General features: G+C 38.2%; 2 protein-coding genes across 16 annotated transcripts in view; both read left to right on the top strand.

Annotated features, from left to right (window-relative positions):
• LOC136836607 (titin) overlaps positions 1-26,598 on the top strand; it is a 356,015-nt gene that overhangs the window by 320,145 nt on the left and 9,272 nt on the right. For all 15 annotated transcript variants that reach the window (XM_067101069.1, XM_067101067.1, XM_067101061.1 and 12 more), the window contains 9 exons: positions 9,520-9,698; positions 11,349-11,447; positions 12,010-12,075; positions 12,422-12,623; positions 12,824-13,015; positions 13,229-13,429; positions 13,795-13,952; positions 22,515-25,908; positions 26,043-26,324. In XM_067101069.1, coding sequence (XP_066957170.1) covers positions 9,520-9,698; positions 11,349-11,447; positions 12,010-12,075; positions 12,422-12,623; positions 12,824-13,015; positions 13,229-13,429; positions 13,795-13,952; positions 22,515-25,908; positions 26,043-26,324 — 4,773 coding nt within the window. The remainder of the gene's footprint in view (positions 1-9,519; positions 9,699-11,348; positions 11,448-12,009; positions 12,076-12,421; positions 12,624-12,823; positions 13,016-13,228; positions 13,430-13,794; positions 13,953-22,514; positions 25,909-26,042; positions 26,325-26,598) is intronic.
• Positions 15,106-21,714, top strand: LOC136836598 (calphotin-like). Its single transcript, XM_067101052.1, has one exon. It carries the CDS (start codon positions 17,344-17,346, stop codon positions 21,712-21,714), a length of 4,371 nt encoding a protein of 1,456 aa, XP_066957153.1. The 5' UTR covers positions 15,106-17,343.

The raw sequence follows: 26,598 nt of genomic DNA, 5'->3' as shown, positions 1-26,598 counted from the left end.
TTTCTGTCAGACATTTAAGTTATCGCTGTAATCTTGTTACATAACACGGAAATGACCACGTTAAACTGATTACGAAGCATCACAATATACTTCATTTAAGTTAGGGACGATGCATTTGTAAAATTAAATATCTCCATAATTTTTGGCAGGACAGGTATCCTGCTTCCTTCGCCACAGGTGACATGTTTTCTTCGCCCGGGGAAATATTAAGAGGCAGGAAAATAATTGGAAGACCTTTCAGACTGTAAAGTGTGAGATCTATATCAATGCAAAATGAATGAATGGGAAGAAGTGCCTAGGGTCGAAGTCTCTGGAGACAGAGGGTTAGAGAGGACTCTCTGCGTGTTGGTAAAGTGAGATTGAAGAAGTAGCACGATAAGGAGAGGTGCGGTAGACGATATAACCTGCACACGCACCATGAACAGTAATGCCTGATGGAACCATTCCTTCATTTATTCCTTGACCATCGCTTTCAGGAGGCTTATTTGTTAGTTTCTAGGATATTATTCAACTTTTGCTACGTGTTGTTCTATTATTCTTCTACTTAATTTGACAAGACATTGGATGCTTCTTCTTAATTTGACAAGACATTGGATGACAAGGGAGATGAGGGGTTAATTCCTGAAGACCTTGTCTAGATATAGCATTTCATGATACGTGTGACATTTATGGCTATTATATCATATATGAAAAGAAAGATATTTGGCCCGATTCGTTGACTTTATTCGAGTCATTTTAGAGCCGAGAAATTTCCTTCCTTGAGGACTTTAACTGTTCATTGACCTAAGCAGCTTTTTTGGTTATTTGGGAGCGAGCGTGTTTTACTATTTTGAAATTATTTTCTCGATTATTATTTTCTCGATTATTAAGCAGGGCATACTTACGGAAAAAGATTAAAGGGCCATTAACTTGGTGAACTATTTTCCAAACAACTGAATACCCATATTTGAAAACTGATAAACAACTACACAACGTATCGTGAAATACAGAAGGAAACGAAGAAAAAAGGTTATTAGATAACAAACGCGAATTTGAGAGGTAGTTCAAAAACCTCAAGACGGAACGAGGTATAATAGTTATTAGTACAAGGGAAAAGTCTCATCCCATGAGAAGAGATGTCCATGAGCATCTCTGATTTCATGGAGCTTGTATTCTCTTAACTAGAATTATTGGTACTGTAATATATATATATGTATATATATATATATATATATATATATATATATATATATATATATATATATATATATATATGTGTGTGTGTGTGTGTGTGTGTGTCTGTGTATGTATGTATGTATATACATATACTTATATACACCCTTTAATTATATGGGTGAATAATATAAACCATCACTTATGATGGTGCCAATTCTCGTAACATTACATGATAAGGAATTAAAAAAAAGGCATTCTTATATGAACGGTTTTATGCTGTATACATTTAATTCATGTAGGTTTCCCTGCTTCACGTACATCTTGTTTCATTTTCTTAACGTTATCTTTTTAGAACTCGTAGCATAAAACAATAAATAGACGAAGAAGCAAAAGAAATCGGTATAAGCGGGTTTGTTACTTAAAGTTAATCTTTTGGTCTCGTTTAAAGCAACTCTATCGTGGAAAAAAAAATAAAAATTAAAAGCCGCAATCTCAGCTTCTTTCGGAGAGGAAACAAGAATCCGGGTCACCAGAACTCTCCACGCCTGAGAAAATTTATGTTTTCGACATCAAAGTAAACCTTACCACATAAATATCAGTCGCGAGCGCTACACTCACATTCAGTTATAAATGTATCTCAGAATGTTACCCATAAATTCATTATTGCTCTTTGGCGCCCTCGGCACGGCCCTGCCCATGATGTCCCGTCTCCAAGCCAGGGGTTGTTAACCTGGGCTCTTCCTCATTGCATCGGGATCTTGTATTTCTTAATCGATTAGTTAAGGAATTTCTATTTCTACTCGTTAAGGGGTTCCTATCCCTGTTCCTACTTTTCAGGAAGCTCTCGTCCTTGTTTCTTTGACTTTGGTTCCTGTCCATTTTCTTACGTCTTGAGAAGCTCCTGCCCCTGTTCTTATTTATTCCGGACATCGTTTCCCCTTCTGCTAGTTCGCAAGGGACTTCTATTCATCTTGCTGCTTCTCGTAGGGGTTCTTTTTAGTTTCGTGATTCTTATCCTTGTTTCACTTTCTTAAAGGGGTGGTAGTTTTATTCCTGCTCCTTGACGAGGCCTTTTCTTTGGTCCTACTTCTTAAAGTTGTTCTTACCAATCCCTTTGATCCCTGACGGATTCTTATGCTTTATCCTCAGGTGTCCCTACTTCGGGTCGTTCCTGTAAAGGGGTACTTGTCCCTGTCCTTGTTTCTTACGTGGTTCCTCTCCTGTTCCAACCAGATGGGCTCTTCTCCCTGTTACTACGAAAAAGGTTCTTATCAAGGTCACAAACTTTCCCAGTCCTGAGAGAGCGATCGTGTGATGAGAGAGAGAGAGAGAGAGAGAGAGAGAGAGAGAGAGAGAGAGAGAGAGACGCTCGGCAGCAGTGGCAGGAGAAGACCGAAATAGAAAATGCAGCCCACTGACGATGCCTTGCAACTGCATTGCATACCGAAGCTTGAAAGGCAATTGTTTGTTTTCGTCGTTTTACCCCGAGACTTGAAGAACGGTTCCTCCTGTTCTTATTTTTAGTTGTGATTACTGGAGGCTCAGGGGCATTATTATTTCACGCTAGGATGGAGAACCATAACTTGTTTCTTTTAGATCGTCGCCTCCCCTCATCCAATAAATCAGTAGGTTATTGATTAATTAACGGAGTCTGGTGTCGCAGTGTTACTGGTCTTCGACATTGAGGATAGTAATGAAACATTTTGATCATCAGTTTAATTTTTCCACCATTTGGAATTGAATGCAGTCCCTGATGTTGTAATCGGATCTCTGTTTAATTGTTCGACCTATTTTCATAGAACATTCCCAACTGTATTTTTGGCCATGTTATGTACCGTGAGCTGATGATATGTAAAAACGAGAAAATGAAACCGAAGATGTTTTATTACAGAGTATTATATATATTTCAAGTCTTCATGTGTTCTTTTCTAACCTAAACTATGTAAGCTGACACATGTACACATGTGCAGAAGTAACAGGTGAAAAGCAATTATAATTTCTCATAGCACACCTACACTACGCCTCTGCTTTTTAGCCTTCAGCATTATATTCATGTAAGACCAATTGTCCAGTGTTAACTGCATTGATGGTGGTTCGGCTGGGGCTCGAACTAGGGCACCACTCTTTGGAAGATGAATTTACTCTATGTATGTGCGGATACAGAACTGACCAAACCTCATGTCAATTAATATGGTTTTTCTCGATAAGCAGCTTTTCACGGAATATTTTACAGCCATTTTTTGTGGTATTCAGACGTGCTTACGGACGTCATTGTTCTTGTTCCTTGATATATATATATATATATATATATATATATATATATATATATATATATATATATATATATATATATATATATATATATATATATATATATATATATATATATATATATATATATATATATATATATGAAATTTTTTTTATCACACCGTGATTTATATACAATCGTGAAGCTACAAATGTCGCAATATCAACCACGCTACCTCGGGAATATCTCCGATGGAGAATTATCACCGAAGGGGAATTTATAAGTGATAAATGGATTGGTACTGTCGGGTCACGAACCCTCGACACAGACCTTATCCAGCAACTCCAGTCGACGTTACATGTGTGTGTGTGTGTAGGTACATACTGTAGATACGTAAGTTGGAGAAGTTTCAGTAGATTGCTAGAATATGTTTAACTGAGATTTAATTTTTTTAAATATGATTTTCGATACAGGGTGCCTTATTTTCCTTCCTGCCTCTAGTGACACACTTCAGTTGTTACGTATGCTGAAATATGTTGTCGAATAAACGTGCTGTTAGAAAGGAATAGCCAAATTAATTACATTTTACCAAAAGAAACTGGAATTTTTCACTTACAGTATTTACGCAAATAAATGACAAAATCGGAAAACGCGAAAGTCGTAGTGTTAGTCATTCAGTGGTTAATAAGGAAATATCAGGTATTATGCTTACAAGGGAATGTCATCTGACTCCTGTAAGTCACGATAAAAAAAAATCAGTCGATATATATATTATATATATATATATATATATATATATATATATATATATATATATATATATATATATATATATATATATATGTGTGTGTGTGTGTTGTGTTTGTGTTTATGTGTATGTATATATATATATATATATATATATATATATATACATATACATATTTGTATATATATATGTATATATATATAAATGTATATATATACATATATATATATATGTATATATAATGTATATATATACATATATATATATATATATATATATATATATATATATATATATATATATATATATATACAGTATATATAGAAGAAGAACAGACTTGCAAAGATTTTCCAAATCTTGCAAATCATGTGAAATGATTAAACGCTTGGATTAATTCAGTCACATATTTATTTCCCTTTTGGCCCAGAGACTTTGTACCCCATGAATCCTTACTGAAAGTGAGGCATCCATTTGCTAATCAAACCCATTATCTTAATTACCTTATTATTTGTTTAACTAGGGCTTCTTATGTCTTCGTTGTTCTTGTTGGTGATTTGGAGGTTTGCCCTCCATTCCAAACTAGATCTATGTATGTATTGAAGATCCACAAATTTTGATAAAGTTGTTGAGGATGAAAATTCAATATGTTGTTTTGACTGGCGAGGAGTAAACAACCCAAGTTTTCGTTGGCTTACTGAGATGCGAATTTATTTGACACATCCCCCTATGCCTAAACATAACACGTCTGGGTACTGACACCGGCAGACTAAAATAGCGCGACTTATGTAGGGCAGAATTTTTATCTCACTTTTCTAAGATTTTTTTTTTTTTAGAAGTTCCTGTAGAGGATACAGTTTTTTTTATGGGTTATTTATGCGCCTGCATTTCCTCATATTTATTCTTTATCAGAATATATTTGTATTTAGTCCAGCTTTATGCCGTGTACAGTATGTTCTTCGTGGATTCGTGTAGAATGTTTCCTAATTAATTGTTTTTATTACCCGGTTCTACTATCTGTGCATTTTTGTAACTTTAGATTTTGTCAGTCTACTTTGATATATCTTGTTTTTCAAAATATTTTGTGTTTACCATTTTGCTTTACATATATTTCTGGTGAATATCTATATAAGTTTTGTTTTTATATCGGACTGTATATTCATCTTGCCCATGTACATTGAATACGTAAATTTTCCCGAATTTCTACTCTCCATGACCACCCTATTGATTGAAGTTACCGCAATCCATCCCTGCATTTTGGCTGTCTTTGAAAAATAGAAATAAAAGGGACTAGATATTCAAGCCAAGATTAGGGCTATTTATCGAATAACCCATAAAAAAAAAAAAACACGGGCTTCTCAAAATGACTAAGAACTCACTCACGCGCTTTCCCAACTGGACCACGTGCTGCGCCTGAGGCTATTGTTGGTCGGTGACTGCTTTGGGAGACATGCTGCCCCTCTCCTTCTTCTTCTTAGCATTTCTTTCTTGTCTCGGGCCTTTTAACATGTGTGTAATGGGCGTTCCTATTACCCAAATTGTTTATATTTGCTTGTTGAGTTTAAGTGTGTTGAGGATGGGGTTGGAAGGCAGTGGGGAGGGATGGTGGCTGACCTCCTTCTGATGAGGAAGCACAAGGATTTGTTTGCATTGTTTACTCTTCCTCTCTCTCTCTCGCTCTCTCTCTCTCTCTGAGTAGTGTGGATAAGACTGTAGTTTTCAATATGGTATTGTAATCCATCTCTCTCTGTCTGTCTGTCTGTCTGTCTGTCTGTCTGTCTGTCTCTTTTTTTGAGTAGTGCGGGTCAGACTGTGTAATTTTCAATAGGGTATTGGAATCCACCTCCCTCTCTCTCTCTCTCTCTCCCTCTCTCTCTCTCTCTCTCTCTCTCTTTACATTGCTTTTGAATTTTCATAGCGTTTATTTATATTAATAAGACCATTTGCTTCTATTTTGAAAGTTTTGATAACAGAAAAATATATATATAAAAAATTAATGGTCTCTAACCTATATAGGCTATACAGTATAAAGTATGCTGTCTCCTATCACCTTGAACCTAAAGTTAATACTCATATGAGTATCCAGGTTCAACTTACAAGAGTAAATAGGAAACTACCTATCGTCTTTTTATAGTAAGTAAGAGTACAGGCTGCAAAACTATTAGCAATTTTCATGTCTTGGCCTCATGTCTTGTTGTGGGTGATCATTACGGCATCGATGACCGTGTTTGCTGTGACGCCAAGATGCAATACCAAATTATTAATCTATCCATGGACTCTTAATACTAACAGCTGTGTACTTGAGGTACCAGAAACGCAATCTTGATATGCATTGTAGAGTCAACTAAATCATTAACTTTTTATTTCATCATTTTGTTTTTATCTAATGTACATTTCCGCTCGGATTTGGAAACGCTTTACAATTGATTATTGAAAGTAGATTACGACGACAGGAAATTTCGTCAAAACGGCGGCGCCTTATGGCAACCCTTGCAGGTGTGTGTGAGCTTTTTACAGGGGCACACCTGCCGCCAGACTCAAGATATACGAGCTAAATTTGATGATGTTGAAAGCACAGTTATGTAGTAACTTCACCCGTTACTCATCTACTACTGCCGGCCCCCTCCCACCGTGACTTCCGCAACCCGTCATCTGTTTACGATGATTGGCATCTCTTAAGAATGAGGTCTATTTCGCTATACTGTGAGTTACTTGTGTATGAACCTGAAGAACAAAATAATCATTTCATAGAGAATCCAAAGTGCATCTTAAATATCTGTAAAGCAAGTTAGATATTCTTAGAATCCTCTGGGATGTACCTTTGCTTTTTGAGTCCACACATCTTAGATGGTCGTGGTAGTCAGTATAGCCATGTGTTTATTTGGGATGCCTGTGTGCTTAGTCGGACAGTGAATCACCCCACGTGAACCAGTCTCCTCAGGTAGCTTTTTTTTTTTTTTATTTTGCCTCGCATTAACTTTTGTCTCTTTCTCAAACTCTTCAAAGAAGAGATATAAAATGGTATTAAAGGTTCCAGTGTTGTCCTTTGTATATGCGAATATCAGCATACCAGTCAGTTGAATACAATTTGAGTGGGGTGTCATGCGCGAGAAATTGAGAGTTCTCTGACAGGCTATGAGTATTAATAACCATCATTATAACCACCTAGGTCATCATGGGAGAGACTAGAACCCAATATATATATATATATATATATATATATATATATATATATATATATATATATATATATATATATATATGTGTATGTGTGTGTGTGTGTGTGTGTGTGTGTGTGTATTTATTCATATAAAGTCACAAGTTTTGTTTAATATGGAATTCAGTATACCTAGGGAAGAACTTGCACCCAAAGAGAATTATAACTGATAAGTGCTCTTGCCCTTGCCAAGCTTAGATGCAAAGACTTAGACCACCCGACTCTCTCTAGAGAGTCGAATTCTGTCCGAGACAGAAATGTTTCAATTAGGATTCCCTTTTGGACGGAAGTTCTTTCAAAGGTGTAATTAATTCGACATTAAACGATATTTTTGGCTTTATATTTGTGAATATGGGAAGGCAACGCGTGTGTAAGTGACAAAAGTTCTTACTCATTCTATATACAAATGTATATATATATATATATATATATATATATATATATATATATATATATATATATATATATGTGTGTGTGTGTGTGTGTGTGTGTGTGGGTGGCCACATTATATAATTATATAGTGCTGTCGACTTGGCATAGATTTGACGACTATATTTACCGGTACCACCTGATGCATTTTTTTATTATGTAACTCTCCGTCAGCTTTTTCTACAAATATATCCAGATATCATAATTAGAATAAGCTCTACATGTCACACACACACACACACACACACACACACACACACATATATATATATATATATATATATATATATATATATATATATATATATATAATTTTTTATATCTCATCAACTTTCTCTACAAATAGATTCAGATATCATGATTAAAATAAGCTTTGCATGTCATATATATGTATATATATGACATGTATAACATGTTTTAACCATGATATCTGGATCTGCGTGTAGAAAAAGCTGATGAGTTATATAATAAAAAATGCATCAAGTCTTACCGGTAAATATAGTTGCCAAAACTATACCAAGTTGACAATCCATAATAAACTGAGACGGTGACATTTCTTATAATTAATTTGTTTGTTTGTTTGTTAGGTAAGTACCTTTTGAGAACTAAAATACTCCATTGGCTGCAAATGTTTTCGGGCAGATAGATAGTAAAAGTTTTCGATGTTGTCTTTTTTATGGCAGTTGCTTTAAGATACATTTTCATGAAATGGTGTTTATGTATTACTTAATTTTGTTATTAGAATTTACCAAGAGCTTATAGAGACCAGGTACTTTGTTTCGTCCTCTCCAGTTTCTTCCAGTGATGTTGATCTTAATATTGTCACAAAATAACTAATTTGTTATTTGTTCGCCTGACAGGGATTTCAGGAAAGAGAAACTGTTGGTTCCTCTGCCAATTTTCCGTTATTTTTGTGAGGAGCACATTTACTTATCTTAGGTTGGATGTAGATGTTTTTACAAATCTGGGAAGGATCTTGGAGATTAGGTGGGAGGCTTTTGTAAGCACAGCTAAGTGACACCGAGCCAAATGCCCTTTCTGTCTCAAATAAGTTGTTGATAAAGGTCTGTGACTGTGGAAAACCAAGTATCTTTAGTTACATCTTTTAGTCTGCTACAATGTTCTCCCCCCAAATTTTTAAAAATGTTGTTTAATATTCCATTTACAAAGATTGCAATAGTGCAGTAAGGTTAAAAAAGTCTTTTTTTTATTTACTTTAAAATATCTATAGACAAAGTTTTTGTTGATGTGTAGGGTGTGATCAAAAAGATGCTGACATTTACCTGAAACAGGTATATATGGCCATGTGTTCTTTTGAGTACTGCAGATTTGACGCCTTGGCTTGGGTACAATAGGAATTATTCCCGTCTTTGCCACAGTACACCATGTAATTTCACCTAGCCCAAGCAAGATGCCAGATGCCAAAAGGTCACTGGAAAAAGAAATGTGGTTATGATGACACCTGGTGTTGGGAAAAATTGTGTATTTCCAATAGTCGTATTGGCCAGATATTGGTCTTATCATTGTATTTACATACAATATTATGATAACAGAGAAACATGATTCTTAAGAGCTGAAAAAGGGAATAAATGTGTAGAGTAAATTTGTGTTGAGAATGTAATGAAGAGTTAACGGATGTTAAAAAAACACCCTGGCTCTTCTGATTAAAAGTACTCGTTCATTTCAGATCTCGTTATAATCAGTGAATTCTCGTCCTTTCAGAGCCAGCTTCAGTAGCAGCTAAGCGCGCCCTTCCTGAACAACCCCAGCAGCAGATAGACCAGCAGCAGAAACAGCCACCAGCCATGTTACGAAAGGAAAGCCATGTTACCACGACATCCTCCTCCTCCTCTTCCTTCATGCAGCAGAGCACGTTTATGGAGACTAGTCACGTGACTAAAGTAGGTGCAACTTTTAAGTCTGATTGTACGCATATATATTTTTATTTTTGTAACGTGTGTGCCGGTGTTTACCTGTATGTCTGCATATTGTCTTTCAGAATGTTCTCTAAGATCATGTGTCCATGCATACATTTCTCAGCTGTATAGAAAGAGGCCACCATGCAAGCCTTGCTTGGCGTCGTGCGTGGATCAGTGCAATGTCTGAATACCCAGTTATATTTCCTTCATTAAAAACAAATTAATCTTTTAACCGAGAGCTTGTTTAAGAAGGACATTTTTCTCTATTATTTAAAATCATTCGAGCTTTTCTACTTTAGTGTTTTGAGGTATAAGGAACAAATACATGATAGAAAAGCAAATTGTTGAGAAAGATGGACATAGAATACCCCTGGTTCCTTCCATTTGACTGATATCTCTGAGATATTTTTCCAAATACTTTAGAAAGAGGATAGCTGGACAACAAATGCTTCACTGTCAAGGACCAAACTAACATAGCAAAATTGTGAAAATATGCCCCCTTCCCAATCATATGAAAGATGTCTGTTTTGTGTATTTTTAATGCTACTTTCCGACCCCATCCACGAACAGTTAAGCTACCAGCTACACTTTGCTGGTATCCAGTTAAAACTTGATTCCTGGTTTCTAAAGTCAAATAAAGGTAACCACTGAATATCTGTATTTAATTAAGGGGTATTAAATTCTCTCATTGACTTTGCTCTTATAGTACCATTATAATAATGATTATAGTAATAATGAACTGTTTGGATGAGCTAGAATCGTCACTGGGAAGATTTTAGTGCTGAGAACTATAATTCAGAATTACAGTACGATATATACCACGTCTTGCATACTTTTGTGATAACCAAAATTAGTTATACTTTTTGTTCAATCTAAACTGTCCTGAACTGGCCTTGTACTGAACAACCTTTTCTACCCCTGGGTAACATAGACTTGAATTTTTCCAAAAAAATGTATTTTCTTTTCCTCTTTGTTATTACGAAGTCTAGATTTTTGTTATTAAGTATGGGGTATTAACCAGATATATCCTCTGAAACATGACTACTCCAATCCCTATAGCTTCTTTACTTTTATCACTGCTTATGATGTGGAGGAACTTTTTAAAACACTTAAATTCAGTCACTCGTTCTTCTGTGTGCCCTTTTCTTAATTTGGGGTGCCTAGATAACGGCAGTACTTTAGGCATAAAAATCGGGATGTTGAATGTACTTCAGTTAATTATACTTAGAATGTCCTGGGCTTTACATTAGAGCTTGTCAATGAACTCTGTGGTAAATTCGCAGAGTATGCTCAAAAGCTGCCTGTCTCAGCTCTTGCCTCATATAACCTTCATAACTGAACTTTATAAAAGAAATTTGGTTGTTCTTATTGCATGCAGGGTCACTGCAGCATCCACTCATAGTTTACCATTTGTTGGAATTATTTGAGCATATTTTGTTTCTTTTTATGTACAACATGGGAATACGTAACGTAAAAAAGCTGGAATTTGATCTCTTTAAATCTGTTTCGTTGTACTGTATAATTTATGCGTAAGACTTTTGTTATATTAGGGCAATAATCCTTAACTTAAAACTTTTGTCATGTGTACAGTAAACTTACCTTAAAAGCACCTCCTGACTACTTGTATTTCAGATTGTGACATCAGATGGAGTATCAGACGAGAAACGCCACAGCATGTCTGCCTCCTCATCCTCTCAGGTGAAGAAAGCCACAGGTCAACCTACATTGGAGGTAATTAATCGAATGGCAAGGCGTTTTGAAAAATAGTTAATGAAGGATAAATGATAATTATAGTTGAATAAAAAGAGAGACGTACATTGAATAAGTGTGGTTAATAAATGAGACTGTTTTGTACACGTTAGAGTTATAAAAAACTCATTCTGAAACGCCTGAACTGTGCATGATTTCTTGAATGTGTGTATGTGCGTCTTTTGAGTAATTGCATGGTGTAGCTTAATGAATCATGGAAGCTAGTATTCATAATTACAAATCCTTTAATGTTTGTCCTCTTTAAATAAATGTGTGTGTGTGCATTTCCCAGCTGAAAATTCTAGGAATGCTTGTCAGGTCTGAGATGATTTCGTCTTGAATTGCGTGACTTTGATTTCGATTGTGATTTTTACCAGTCATTGCCTGTTTCAGTGTCTTTTCCATGATGACATTTCATGGCAATTGTATCGTTTATGTGTCTGAAGATTTGTTTTTTCGTTATCGTCGTATGCATAATGATAAATGAATGTTATTGTCCTATTTCATCACAAGCAGTCTCTTGACATCTATCTTCTTCATTTAGGTCCATGGCTCACATCTTCAGGAAGTGAGGCAGGAGGGAGGAGCTCCAGCAATGATTAGTGATAAGGTGAGTGTAGAACCTTCTTCCTTCACCCTCCCTTCGTCACGTTAAGCACTTTGTACTACAAAATTGAGAATTATGTAATTTACTTTCAGTGTGATAGCATCTACTAACTTTTCCTCAGGAAAAGAAACAAGAAAGCTGTACAGTATCGTATATATAGTTATATTCCCTCATCTTGCTTTACCGTTTTATCAAGAGCTCTGTCTATTTGGCATCGTCTCAAGGCTATGTTTTTACATTAAATTTTAGGGCTTTCTTTGTACTAAACTGAAGTGGACATACACGTATAGGGTTCCACGACCTCCTTAAATATTGATCAGAATTGTTCATTTACCGTTTCAATTTTCAGGTCAGCTTTGTCAAGATGGAGGGCGACAAACTCACACAACAAATCGCTCAGGATTCTTCAGCCACTTATGCCACCGCATTGCCACCAGCCAAGAAGATTGTTGTGGGGAAGAAGAAGCTCAGCCCTGCCAGATTTATTGTTCCACTTCAGGGAGTAATTGCCAACGATGGAGATCGTGTTGTACTTGAATGTACTATTGATGGTTAGCATTAAATAGATATTTTTTTATTGGGATTTCCAAATTTAAGTTTTCTATATTAGATTTGACATCTTGCCAAGTTTTTGCTTGACAGAGGTTTATAGTTCTTGGAAACACATAAACATGGAAAAGTATCCTTTTGTGCGGTCTAGAATTATATTGATGCAATTGAAGATATTAAATTTTGATATTTTTTATTATAGGTCACCCTGATCCAACGGTAAGCTGGTCTCATAATGGAGGCCCCATAAGTGAGACAGCTGAGATCAAGACAAAGCTTAACAAAGCTACCTTAACCCTGCCTAATGTAAATCAGAGCCACAGTGGTCATTACACTTGTGTGATTAAAAATGACGCTGGCATGGCACAATGCACTTGTGATGTTATTATTAAAAGTAAGTATGAGAAGTACATCAGGGTACACCATTCAATAAAATTTCTTCATAATAAAATAAGGAAATATTTCAAATGGAGGGTTTCCTGGTCCAGAAATCTCAATGGCAAGCTTGTATTTACGATTAATTTTACCATATACTTATTTGCTTGATATAATAAATTACTTTTGCACGTCTTATGCATATCTCCATAAATTTTGCTTTTGTTCGCAGAGACACAGTTCCCTCCTGTGATATCTAAGCGACTTCAACCTGCTGTTGTGAGTGTAGGAGAGCGTCTACACTTAGAAATAGATGTTACAGGAACCCCATCTCCTGACGTTGCCTGGACCAGGGATGGCATGCCTATCAGTCCAAGTGAGCACTTTGCCATCAGATCTGAGGGGACAAGGCACATATTGGTTATCCAACAAGGTAAGTGCAATCACGATAGAAATAATCAACAGTAATGTTCATGCCTTACGATAAAAAAAATGAGGAGTAATTTTCTAGCCTGTGATTGAGGTGGTGCACATATATTCATTCTACTGTCAGTACAAATTTAATATTGATCAACCCTAATAATAATAACATAGTTACTAGTCCACAGTGAGAAAATGTAAATGAGAAATAATAGATTTTGAGTGACGTAAATCATCCTTTCTTTCCATATTGCACGACACAGGCCGGAAAATTTTTGTGGAACATCGGTAATCATAAGGTGCTACATATGGAACCTTGTTTAATCTTGAATATTTTGATTATGTTGTATCTTAGCAATGTTATGGGCCCTTTTGCAGCGTCATCAGAAGACTCGGGTCGCTACAGTGCCATAGCTTCAAATTCTGCTGGTCGTGCTGAATCATTAGCTGACGTCAGAGTAATGCAGGTGGTAAAGGAGCCGCCTACAACAAGCACACATACGATCATTTTTACAGACACAGTTGACGAGTCAAAGGTAAGAAAAGGAAGCCATGCTCTAGTAAAGCCCTTTCTCTTCTTTTAGGTATAAATTTTTAATGTTTGCTGCAGCCTGAATACAGCATGACATCACCATTGGCTTGCATTCTTCAACTTAAGCAAAGTCATGTAAATACAATGGATTAAGCTTTATTCTCATGTTGAATTCACGGCTTAATTCTTCTCTCTAAAGCTAATATTGTACATTAAGTAAATTTCTTTCAATAAAATTAAAGGTTATGGTTACTTTTAATTTACTCACTTCACTTAACTTGCTCACCAACTACCAATTTTGATAGGAATGAATTCTGGAGCCCCGTCATTGTTGCTGGTGTACATTTTGTGACTAGTTTATGATTATTTCAATAATAATAATACTTTAGTGATTCGCACAGTATTCAGATGAAATGTTCGAATCCTTATAAATCATAATTCTTTGCCATTATATTTTTCTATGTGGTACCAACATTTAAATCTGTAATATATTTATAGTTTTATAAGAACATTCTCCAGCTTTTATGAGAAGGGGAGCAGACCCTTGTGGTCAGTATGGCGTAATTATATATAAATACCCTCTGCTAGTTTCTAATTTTTGCCAGTGGAAATGCCAAGAATAGCTTAAAGTATAAACTGTATGTTTCATAGTTGGATAATACTTGCGCTATTAGATATGCAATTCAGTAAGTTTTGAAGTACTGTACATAAGTATTACAGCTTAGACAAAGTTAAGCCTTCAAGCTTTCTGTGTACAGTAAGAAACTGAATCAATCAGAACAACTGCAAACTATATAGAAATATCTCCAGGATCTATTCCTTTGGTTTTGAGTCTTTGACTTTCAATTAGCTTATATTTTTTTATTGTATTTGTAGGGTAGGGGTCTCATCTGTTGTAATTTTTTACTAGTTGTCCTTGTCACTGTCACAGCTGAGTTTTTCTTTTAAACTGCACTTAATCTCTAAAATTTCATTAAGCAGAGCTTTAAATTTGCTTAATATTTCTACACTTTAGTGTAACTGCAGTGAAAGCAGTTAAATACACTAGCTTCTTATTTTCTGTATATATCTTTTATTTCTGAAAAGGTTTTCATGGTGGAGGATGCACTGTTATCTTTATCTTTTCATTTTCTGCTGCACAGAGCATATCCGAAACTATCGAAGAGGGACATGCGAAAACTGTAAAGCGAGCTATAGAGGAGGTCACAGTAGAGGCACCAACTATCCCATCCCCTACAAAAATGCTTAAGCCCACACCCAAACCTGTTCCCTGTCCCCTTCCAACCCCTCCTAACTACCAAGCTAATAGTCCTGAACCTTTACATGAGGTAGAGGAAGAAGTTAAAAGACCTCCTGGCAAATTGAAAACAGCTTGGCCACCCTTACCATCAGAAGATGAAGAGATGGTAAAAATTGAACCCAGTGTAGAAATAACCTCAAGAAATGTATCATCAATCATAGCATCTTTCTCAACTACAGTTGATGAAGTTCCACTTAGTGTTGTAAGTCCACATGTGCCAAAAGTACCTTCAAAACCAAGGCCAAAATCATTCCCACAGCCAATGCAAGAAGTTGGATCAATTATTCAACTTCAACCTGAACCTGAGCCTGAATACGGGTATATCTCTCCTACAGAACTTGAAAATTTGCCACAGCAGCCTTTGCCTTTAGAGGTTCACGCACAGTCTCCTGAATTTGTTCTTGCCCCAGAACACCCTATTGAGTCCGTATCTGAACGAGAATCCTCCCCAGAATATGTTCTTGCCCCTGAGCCAATCATGGAAGTTGGTGTACAGCAGCAGTCTGATTTTGTGAGTTTAGTAAAGCAAGAAAATAGAAAAACAGCGACATCTGTTTTTGAGCTGTCAACTTTTTTATCCCCTATTCCTGAGGTAGTTTCTGAACCTGCTCAGACACCAGTTCCAGAGGTAGAGCCAATGAAAGGTCTGTCTCCTGAACCTGTTAGCATAACGCCAGTTCCAGAGGTAGAGCTAGCAAAAGTTTATTCTCCTGGACCTGTTAGCATAAACTTTCAGTTCCAGAGGCAGAGCCAGTAAAAGTTCCATCTCCAGAACCTTATAGTGAACCACAAATCTCAGAGACAGAATTCCCAAAGGTTCCAACTCCTGAACTTGTTAGAGACTCACCAGTTACAGAAACTGAGGCTCCAAAAGAGACAATTTATGAGCCTACTATAGAACTGCCAATTCTAGACACAGATTCAGAAAGAGTTCCAACTCCAGAGGCCATTAGAAAAACCACACCTGAGCCTCCAGGTATACCTATATCTGAAGTAATGTTTCCAGTGCCTGAGACACAGGTTGCTTCAGTGGAAACATCCGAACTAATCATAGGTAAACCAGAGCCACCTTTGCAGACAGGTGGGACAGAGGGCAGTGATGCACCTCATAAACCACTTGAAATTTCCATTGTTGAAAATTATGAATATTTGCCAACAGTACAGGTAGAACATGGTGAATATAATTCAAATGTTAAAAGAGAATTCACAACTGAAAGTGTTTTGAAGGAGTCAACCTTTGTTGAATCCAAAAAGTCTTTTTCTAAGTCTTCTTGTACTACTGTTGAAACAAATGTTTACACAACTGGCATTTCAAGTCCACCACTTCAAGACTCTGCTGTTGATTCCAGTTCAGTTCAGGATGGAATCACAGTGCAGCAGCCTGCAAATGAAGTTGTTCAGTCTGAACCAGAACCTGTAATACCTTTTAAAGAGGTACTTGAACCTAACATTACACCAGAACCTGGCCAGGAAGCTGTAACTGGAGTTCCCTATAGCTCCGAAACATACTTTTATGAGGATCAAGCTCCTCTTGTAAAGTCACCAGAAGTTCAGAAATACAGTCCTGAACCTATAGCTCACGAAATTGATGATCATCCTCCAGTATTTGGAACAGAGATTCAAGACTATGTAAAATATGGTGAAGTGGCTTCTGTGTCAGAACCCGACATAACACCGGAACCTGCCCAGGAAACTGTAACTGGAGTTCCATATAGCTCAGAAACATACTTTTATGAGGATCAAGCTCCTCCTGTAAAGTCACCAGAAGTTCAGAAATACAGTCCCAAACCTGTAGCTCCTGAAATTGATGATCATCCTCCAGTATTTGGAACAGAGATTCAAGACTATGAAAAGTCTGGTGAGGTGGCAGTGTCAGACCCAGTGCCTGAATCCAACACATTTCCTGATGTACTAGTTGAGGTCAGTGATGGGCTGAAATCAAGTACAGGAGAGCAACCACAGCAGTATGCAAGTTATGGAGGTACTATAGGCAGTATGCAGCAGGCCTCTTTTGCTTCAAGTACTTCATCTAGTCAGATGTCCTCTTTCTCCTCTATGAGTAGTCAAATGCAAACCATGTTTGTTACATCTTCTGATGCGGGAAGACTGGGCTACTGATTATATCCACAGAGCAGCTTCATTCCCTGAACCACCTCTACAGGTTGCACCTGAGCTAGCTCCACAACCTCAGCCATATTCTGTCCCATTGAAATCAGAACGGCAACCACTTGAACCTCTTATTATTCCACCACCAAAACTCTCAGAGAGGGCAAGCACTGAAGAGCCTGTTAGACCACCAAAACATCCTGATCGCGATGAAGCTAGAGAGCAAAAGAAACCAAAAAAGAAACGTGAAAGTGTCATTCAACTAGCAAAACGACTAGAAGAGTCCATCATTCCCATGTCTCCAGATGAAGTACCAGGGGGCATTAGAATGTTCCCTAGCCCCAAACAACCTTCAACCCCTGTGCGGGAAACTCCAACACCTACCCGTGAATCTGCATCAGGTCAGGCAACATCTGCTAGTGAAGATGAAGGTCTTCCAGGATTTAAGACTGAAAGGTTTCCAGATCTTGAGCCTTTTCCTTTTGTTATTGAAGAGAGACCAAGAAGAGAGCGCCCTAGAAGCATGCCACCTCCTGCCCCTAAAAAGTTTGTACCTGGTAGTTACACAGACAGTGAATATGAAAGTGACATGGAACTAGATCAGAGGCTGAATTTAAAGAAGCTCAAATTTGAGGCTCCTGTAGATTATAAACCTGAACCACTCCTGAAAGAATTAACAAAACCTCTGATACCAAAACCACAGCCTGTATCAGCAGCTGTACCTGAACCACATCCTCCTAAACCTCGCCCACTGTCTTTGGGTCAAGAATCTTTTCTACCATTTGCTGTTAGTCAACCACCAGTCTTTGATGGTAGCATGAGGCCTGATGTTCTTAAGAAAGAGGAGGAGGAGGTAAAAGAGGCACCAAAGTCTGTAACACCTAAGAAAAAATCAAAACTGGTTGAGAAATTTTTAGAGGCATCAGGAGTAACTGAAGAGGAAAAAGTTGTAAGAGTGACATCAAAGAAAACAAAGAAGGAAGTAATACCACCTCCTAAACCTATACCTCTTGGAGGTAGTCTGGTCCCACCTACAGGCACAGCTCCTGTTGTGCCTGTTTTAGAAAAACCAATACCTCAGCCTCCCCCAGTTCAACAACCAATACCTGATACCTCTAAAGTTCTGATGGAAAGGCCGAAGTCAGAGCCTCCTAAAACTGAAAAACCAAAAGCAAAAGAAATTAAAACTGAAAGGCCACCACCAAAGCCAATGGTTGACATTGACACAAGGCAAGGAATAAAACCTAGTAAGATAGCAAAGCTTTTACCATCACCAGAATCAGAAATGGGACCATCTGTGAAGCATGCTTCAAGGACTTCATATACTGAAAGTAAGACTCAGATGTCATCTGTGAGTTATCAAAAAACAGAATCTACACTAACAAGTACACATATCCAAACTTCAGAAGGTTCTGTAGTGATTCCTAAACCAGAGCCGGCTCCTATCTTTAGTCATATACCACAGGTTCCAGTGTATCCAGAAGTGACTGTACCTCCATGTATACAAGAACGTGAGCCTACTCCTGTTCAGATATTACAGCCTGAACCCGCTCCTGTTTATGTTCAACAACCTGAGCCTGACCCTGTCTCTATTGCAGAGCCTATTCCTGTCTGTATTCCTGAGCCTACTCCTGTCTCAGTCATAGAACCAGAGCCTGTTTGTGTTCTAGAACCTGAACCAGAGCCTGCCCTCATCTATAGCCCAGAACCTGAATCAGTTGTTCATATTCCAGAACCTGAACTCACTCCTGTTTATGTTCCTGATGTGCAAGAAATTCCTACATGTATTCCAGAGCCACAATCTGAACCTGTATATGCTGCTGAATCTGAACCTGTATGTGCCTTAGAACCAGAACCAGAACCTGCTCCTGTCCTTATTCCAGAGCCAGAGCCTGTTTATATGACAGTACCAGAATCCTTTGTTGTAACAGAAAAAGAGCCTGAGCCATCTCATCCAGTGCCTGAACCTGTTATCTCACCTCCAATAACATTAGAACCAATTCCTCGACATGCACCTTCTCCATCTCCTGCTCCAGGCTTCAGACCTGTGAGAGCTCCTACTCCAAAACGAGGCCAGACACCTGCCAAATCTACTCCAGCACCACCCCCACCATTTGACATGGTTCCTATAAAACTGGAACTTCCAGTAATCCCAACAGTTATGTCAAAGCCGCAGCCTGAACCAGTAGTAGATACAGAGCCTGAAGTAAAGCCTGTAGCAGAACCTACTAAAACAGAAGAAAAGAAACAAACTAAATCAAGTTTCAAGCCAGTGAAAGTCCCAGCTGGTGGTAAAATGCTACCTGTTTGGCCACCACTTGTACATGAAGAACCTCCTAAGATTAATTTGAAAACACGGGCACACTCTTTAGAGCGCCCTCCAGTAACAGAGGCACCACAAGTACCTGTTAGATCACATGAAGCCCCACCTTCCATTTATTGGTCTAGTAATGTTACTGTGCAAGAAAAGAGAAAAACATGGCCACAGCAGATACCTCAGGCTCAAACTATTACATCTGCTAGTAGATATGAAACCATATCTAAATCCTCCACGGAAGAGTCTAAAATCTCAAAGTTTTCTTCTAAGTCTTTAATTAAAAAGGAAGTAAAAACTGAGTCTTCTGTGGCAGGACCAACTTTAGCTCCAGCAAAACAGAGTCCCAAGTTACATTCTCCCATAGTGTCTCCAGTATTTGCAAAACAAGTGGTATCTCCTGTAGCTTCTCCAATATTAATGAAACAAGTGCCTTCACCAGTAGTTTCTCCAGCATTATCAAAGCAAGAAGTTCCTGGTATTGCTACTTCTCCAGTTGTTTCTCCTTCAGTACCAAGACAGGTCATTTCTGATGTCATTACATCTCCTGTACTTTCTCCCCCATTAAAATTACCAGATCCCCCAGATCTTTCAATTGCTGCTATGTTTGATATAAAGCCAAAACCAAAGGAAAACGCTGCAGTTTATCTTCCTATTCATAAAGTACCAAAGATAGAGCCAAAGAAAGGTAAAGATGCAAGTGGTAAATCTACAGTTCCACTTAAAGAAGGCACTGTTATATCAACAGTTATACCAATGCCTCCCTTAGAACCATTCCCATTCGCAGTAGAAAAAGATAAGGGAAAACGTCCAAGAGGTAGAGCTCCCTCAATGCCGAGAAGATTTGTTCCCGGTTCATTCACTGAAAGTGAATATGAAAGTGACCTTGAATCAGCACCAAGCCCTGTATCTAGGTTGTACATGAGTGATAGTGAAACCTTTGGTTACAAGCCTTTGAATATCAGAATGAAAAGGGGAAGATCCATGCAACCAAGGGTTCCCTCTCCACCTAAACCATCTACTTTAGGACTACCAGAACCCTTCGATGAAACATTGTCATATGCCAATGCTATATTTCCAGAACTTGAAACTGGAAAGCAGTCCAAAATGAGTCAGAGTAAACACATTATTCAAACAGTAAAGTCTTTAGCCAAACAAATCACACCAGAAAGCAAATTAGGGGCTCAGAGAGTGACAGCAAAACCTTTGACCCCTCAGGCTCCAATTGTCCCACCTCCAGCCATTCCAAAAGTAGCTCCTGTTACAGTTCAGATGCCTATCTTTGCAGCAGTTCCAGCTGCTGAGTTTATGCCATCACCAGACTTGGTACAAAAGTCATTCATGCAGACTGAAGAATCAGGAAGTTCCACTGTTCAAATTACACAAACTTTAGCTCAGACTGAAAAAGGTGTAAAGAACATTATGAAAAAATTTGAAGGAAGTGGTCCAGCTCCATTGCCACAAAAGGTCTTTGTCCCTAATCAGCCTCCTACAGCGATAGCACAAAGCAGTAATGTCACCAGTGCTGTAGTATCTGCAAAAACAGCCCCTGTCACACCAGGAATGGATGGAATGGAAGATAGTACAAGTTCTGGAAGTTTAAAGAAGAAGCCAGCATCACCAAAATCCAGAAAAAAGACAGAAAGTACCCAGATGACAGCATTAGAGCAAGAGGAAAGTGGTTATGTGGCAGACACAGAAGGTACTCTTCCTCGAAGACACGCAAAGACTACCCAGTCCTCTACATCTAGTTCATCATTTTCCAAAAGTGAATCTTTCATGTCGGCATCATTTTCAAAAAGTGAAAGCAGAAGTTTCTCGAGTACAGAGTTTGGACAAGTACCAACATCTGTTTTCACTTCCGGTGGTGGACTGGCCCCAAATGGAAACTTCCCACCCACATCCTTTACTATCCCTACTGCCTCAGCCTCAACAGTAGGCCAAACCTCGCACTTCTCCAGTTCATTCAAGTCAACAGAAAGTAAATCTTCCCAGGTTCGTAAATTTAAATTCCCCATGGCGCCATTGAGCGCTTGTTGGCCATAGTGTAGTGTCAATCTACAGTTAGCTGTGTTAGCTGTCGAAATCACTAATAATGTTTAACCCAGGGTCATTATCTTTTGTAGCCTTCTTTTCTATTTAACTGTTCTCCTGTTCATTATGGCTTGCATGCACTTGCGCATGGATTCTTCAGAACCTGCATAATGTACATACAATGCGCTTTTCAATCCACAATTTTGTTCTAATGCAGTTTTCTTCCTGGACAGGTTAAAAAACTATGGTCATTTCCCCGCTAAACTGCAATTGATGCAAAATACAAGAGATTTTTAAGTAAGTTTGTTTCTCTCCCTGTAACTGGGAATGTGTGATTTATTCCACATCAGTCATGTGCTCAGCTGGCTGTAACAAAATTAATTTACTAAACTGTGCAGTTTTATTTTTGTGGCGTGCATCTCTGCAGTGATCTTGGGATTCAATTATTTTGCTGACATCTTGGTTTTTATTTCCTTATTTTTTCTTTTGCTTACTGACTTTTTTATTGACACAGTTGTGACACTGTTGAGCAGACACCTCCCCAGTAAGTACCCATTAGTAAATCAGATCTGTTATATTTTAGGTGAATGTTTTCTCTTCCATGTATGTTCTTCCAACTTATCTTGAGTCTATTAGAATTGAAAATTTGACTTTTGATTGGATACTGTTTTGCCCATGATACTAAATTAGTTTTATTGACTTGGAAAATCAGTAACACACACTCATAATACTAAAAGAATTAAGTATAAATGTTAGGACCTTACAGAGTTGTTATACATGTAAAACTTGGAAGGATTAATTTTCTTTTTCAGATGTTTACTAGCAGGTCAGAAGAGATCCACGAGGAGAAACGAAGTGAGCATGGACCAAAAGCCCCAAAAGCTTCTCCGCCTCCTCCTGAAGAAAAAAGACCAAAATTTGAAGAATTTAGAAGAGATACGTATGGTCAGCCTGGATCTCATGGACCTTTTTCAGAAGATACCTACTATGCTATGAGGGATGAAAGTGATATATCAACTGGAGGCACAAGAACTCAGAAAAAAGTAGAAGTTAAGAGTGAAACTCATGTGCAAGTCATGTCAGATAAAAAAGTAGAGGTCTTTGAAAGTACAAGCTTTGATGTTTCTCCGAAAACAACAAAACAGAAAACTTTTGATACTGAGAAGAAAATTGAAAGGAAGGCTGTGAAAGAGGCAAAACAAGAGAAGCTCATGGCAACTGAGACTAGAACAACATCTGCACCAAAGCTCGTTAAAAAAATGGAGCCCATACCATTACCTTATAAAAGTGAAGCAGAGGTAACAGTAGCAGTAGAATCTATTGTAGAAAAAATACAACCAGTAGAAAAACCAAAGCCTGTTGCTGAAGTTAAAGTTCCAGACATGGAACCACTGAAGTCAACAGGCTTAGTTAAAATGGCTGTAACAAAACAGGTAAGGGAGAAGGAAGAATTAGATCTAAAACCTTTTCCATTTCAACCAGGGCCTGAGAAACCAAAAAAGCCCAGAGGTGACCCTCCACCCCAGCCTACTAAATTTGTAAAGGGAGAGTTCCGTGAAAGTGATTATGACAGTGACTATGAAGGACATATTCCAGCAAAGTGGAAGCCAGCAGATAGTGATGCTGAAGATCAAACTTACAGCAAAGTTAAGTTGAGTGTCAAAACTCAAAGGGAGTCTCAGCCCAGGGAGCGCACACCAACTCCCCCTACAGTTTTTGATAAACCACCTCAATTTGAAGGTCCTCCTCGCCCAAAAGTTGACTTTCCAGAATCTGAAACAGAACCTGAGAGGGAGATTTCTCCTGAAATAGTTCTTCCTGAAAAAATTGAAATGGCAGCTCCGGCTGAAGTTCCAAAGATTACACCAAAGAAGCCAAAAATTTTCAAGTCACAACCAAAGCCACAGCCACCACCAAGATCACCTTCTCCTGTTTTACATCCTGGAACTCCTCCTGAAGAAGCTTACATAGAGCCACCCACTCAGGCTACACCCTTTTCTAATGCTATAGGTGTAGAATCAACGAAAATAACAAAAATAGCTGATTCAAGTCAGTATCATAAAAGATTTGTGAGCATGCAACAAACAACAAGAGTCATAAAATTTACTGACAGTAGAACCACTGCAACAGCTACTGATACACAACAACAACCAAAGACTGAACCTAAATCTAAGTCTATCCATGAATTAAGAAAAGAAAAACAAATTGAAAATCTTGAACAGTTTCCATATACTCCAGAGCCTGCGAGATCTAAAAAGGATAGAGGTCACCCACCATCCCAGCCTGTAAAGTTCCAGAAAGGAGACTTTGCTGAGAGTGATTATGAGAGTGATTTTGAAGGTCGCATTAAACCTAAATGGCAACCACCAGATAGTGATGCAGAGGACCCAAGCTATAGCAAAGTTAAACCAAAGTTGCGCTCTGACAGAACACCTTCAAAGACTAGAGAGAGGACTCCAACACCCCCTACTATTTTTGATGTTCCTCCTGAAAGTGATGGACCTTGGAGACCCGTTATTGAAACAACTGAAGTAATAATGCCAGAAGTTGCAATGGAAATTGTAATTCCTAAAGTTGAAATTCATAAGAAAGTCATTGTAGACAAACAAGAAAAAGTAGCTCTGCAGCCAGAGAAAGCAGAATCTCCACCCCTTCCACCGCCTGGCTCTCCTCCCATAGAAGGTGTCATTGTGCAAGAAATGCAATATGTTGTTGACAAAGTTAATGTCAAATCAAAAGTCAAACCTCCTACAATGATGGAAGTTCAGTCTTATGAGGACAAACCCTACACAAAGATAACTGAAAGAACAGAAAAAACATTCACCAAGCTGAAAATGGAGGAAGAATTGCATATGAGAAAAGAGAAAATGGAAACTATTAAAACAACTGTGACTGAGTTTCAAGATGCTCCAGAGCGACCACCATCTCCAGTAGAACCAGAATTCATGGTTGTGGAAGTTGAAAAGTTTCCCAATTTGGAGCCATTTCCATTTGAGCCAGATAAACCAAAACCAAGACGTGAAAGAGGCCCCCCTCCGCCAAAACCAAGTAAATTTGTGAAAGGTGAATTTAGGGAGAGCGATTATGATAGTGATTATGAAGGCAGGGTTAAACCTAAATGGAAGCCAGCTGATAGTGACATGGAAGATCCTGAATACACACCTGTCCGACCTCCTCCACCAACCACAAAACAGTTATCAATAGAGCGTGAAAGAACACCAACACCTCCAACAAAGTTTGATACTCCTCCACCTTCAGGTGGACCTTTACGTCCTACAATAGATCGTATTCAGCAGCCAGTTTTGGTTCCAAGAGAAGTGTCTCCAGAAATAATTATACCTAAAGTAAAGCCTACTGTAAATAAATCTCCAAAAATCAAACCGAAAGCACCATCAATTAAGCCAAAAGAGCCAGAGCCAGTAAAACCAAGAGAACCAACACCACCCCTTCCAGAGCCAGGTCCACAACCAGAGATTGGTTTTATACATGGAAAGCCGTTAGTTCAGGAAGAAGAAGAAGATGCTCATATTAGGATGATAAAGAAAACGATTGAATCGAAAAAGGCTTTTGAAATTGATATTGATATTACAGACATATACGACTTTGTTTCTGAATCAGACCATGACAGAACGGACACAGAAAGTAGTTCAAAGAAACCATTTCCAAAACTGGAACCATTCCCTTATGAACCAGAGCCAGCTAAACCAAAGCGACAAAGAGGTCCTCCTCCACCTCACCCAAAGAAATTTCTGAAGGGTGAGTTTAGAGGAAGTGATTATGAAAGTGACTATGATGCTCCTATTGCTCCAAAATGGCTGCCACCAGACAGTGAAGGGGAAGAGTATGCATACAGGAAGGTTGCTCCACCGGCTGGTGAAATAGGGAGACAGCGTAGTGAATCTGCTGGAAGGGATCCGTCACCACCTTCTAAATTTGATCATCCACCTCATTTTGAAGGTCCACCTCGTCCTGTCATGGATCTTTCAGATTTACCAAGAAGAGAAAGAAGGGAATCCCTTGAAGAATATTCAATTCCACGCTTCCCGAAGGTTGAATTTAAGCCATTTGATTTAGAGGATGATGTAGTTGGGGGTCGAACCCGGGGAGGGATTACAACTGATACAGAAACAGAACCTGAAACTCATGCTAGGATAAGCTCACCAACCAAAGGAGGCATTGACAAGAAATATGCCAAGACTGCTCAGAGTAAGTTATGTGCAAAGTTGCTGTCTTTATTGAATTATGCTGTATTATTTCCACATTGACTATTTATATTAGTCGAGACAATTTGCTATTTATATGAGTTGAGACAATTTGCTATTCAAAATTCCTATTTCCAGAGGTGGTTAGTCACCAGTTTGAGGATATGACACAGACATTCCGTCACAAGGCCCAGAAATTTGCTGAGCAGCTAGTGACTGAGGTATTTGCTGCCAGGGAGGGTTCAGTTCCTGCTGAACCTGCCGGTGAACCCCCATCTCTACCTGAGGAGCTGAAAAGATGCTCTGTCTCACCAGACTCCACTGCTGCACCTCCAGCTGCTACAGTTGCAGAAGAGCTTAAATCACCAACACTTCAGGAACCTCAGGCTTATAGAGATGAATCCAGGGTATCTGAATTCGGTAAGTAAGTTTGTTATCCTGTAAAGGCCAAGTGAACATATAATTTTTTTTCTGTGAATCTTTTTATTATTGATGATGCATATTGAATTAGATTTGGCAGGTACTGACACAGTGCAATGTTGACTCTTTTGTCAGTTTACAATTCAGTGATGGTGTAAGATTGTGCTGCATGCACCTAATTATAATTTTTTTGGAAAACAGCATACAGGTTAATTGTGTATTACCTTATTCTTGGTAAAGGGATGTTACAATATAACTTTTTACATTCATGGTG

The sequence above is a fragment of the Macrobrachium rosenbergii genome, chromosome 56, assembly GCF_040412425.1.
Source record: "Macrobrachium rosenbergii isolate ZJJX-2024 chromosome 56, ASM4041242v1, whole genome shotgun sequence".
Lineage (NCBI taxonomy): Eukaryota > Metazoa > Arthropoda > Malacostraca > Decapoda > Palaemonidae > Macrobrachium > Macrobrachium rosenbergii.
The sequence above is the reverse complement of the archived record's forward strand: the minus strand, read 5'-3'. Positions and strand labels throughout refer to the sequence as shown.

What these genes read in the sequence shown, in the direction of transcription:
- LOC136836598 (XM_067101052.1), top strand. Translation starts at nt 17,344, where the DNA reads ATGCGGGAAGACTGGGCTACTGATTATATCCACAGAGCAGCTTCATTC.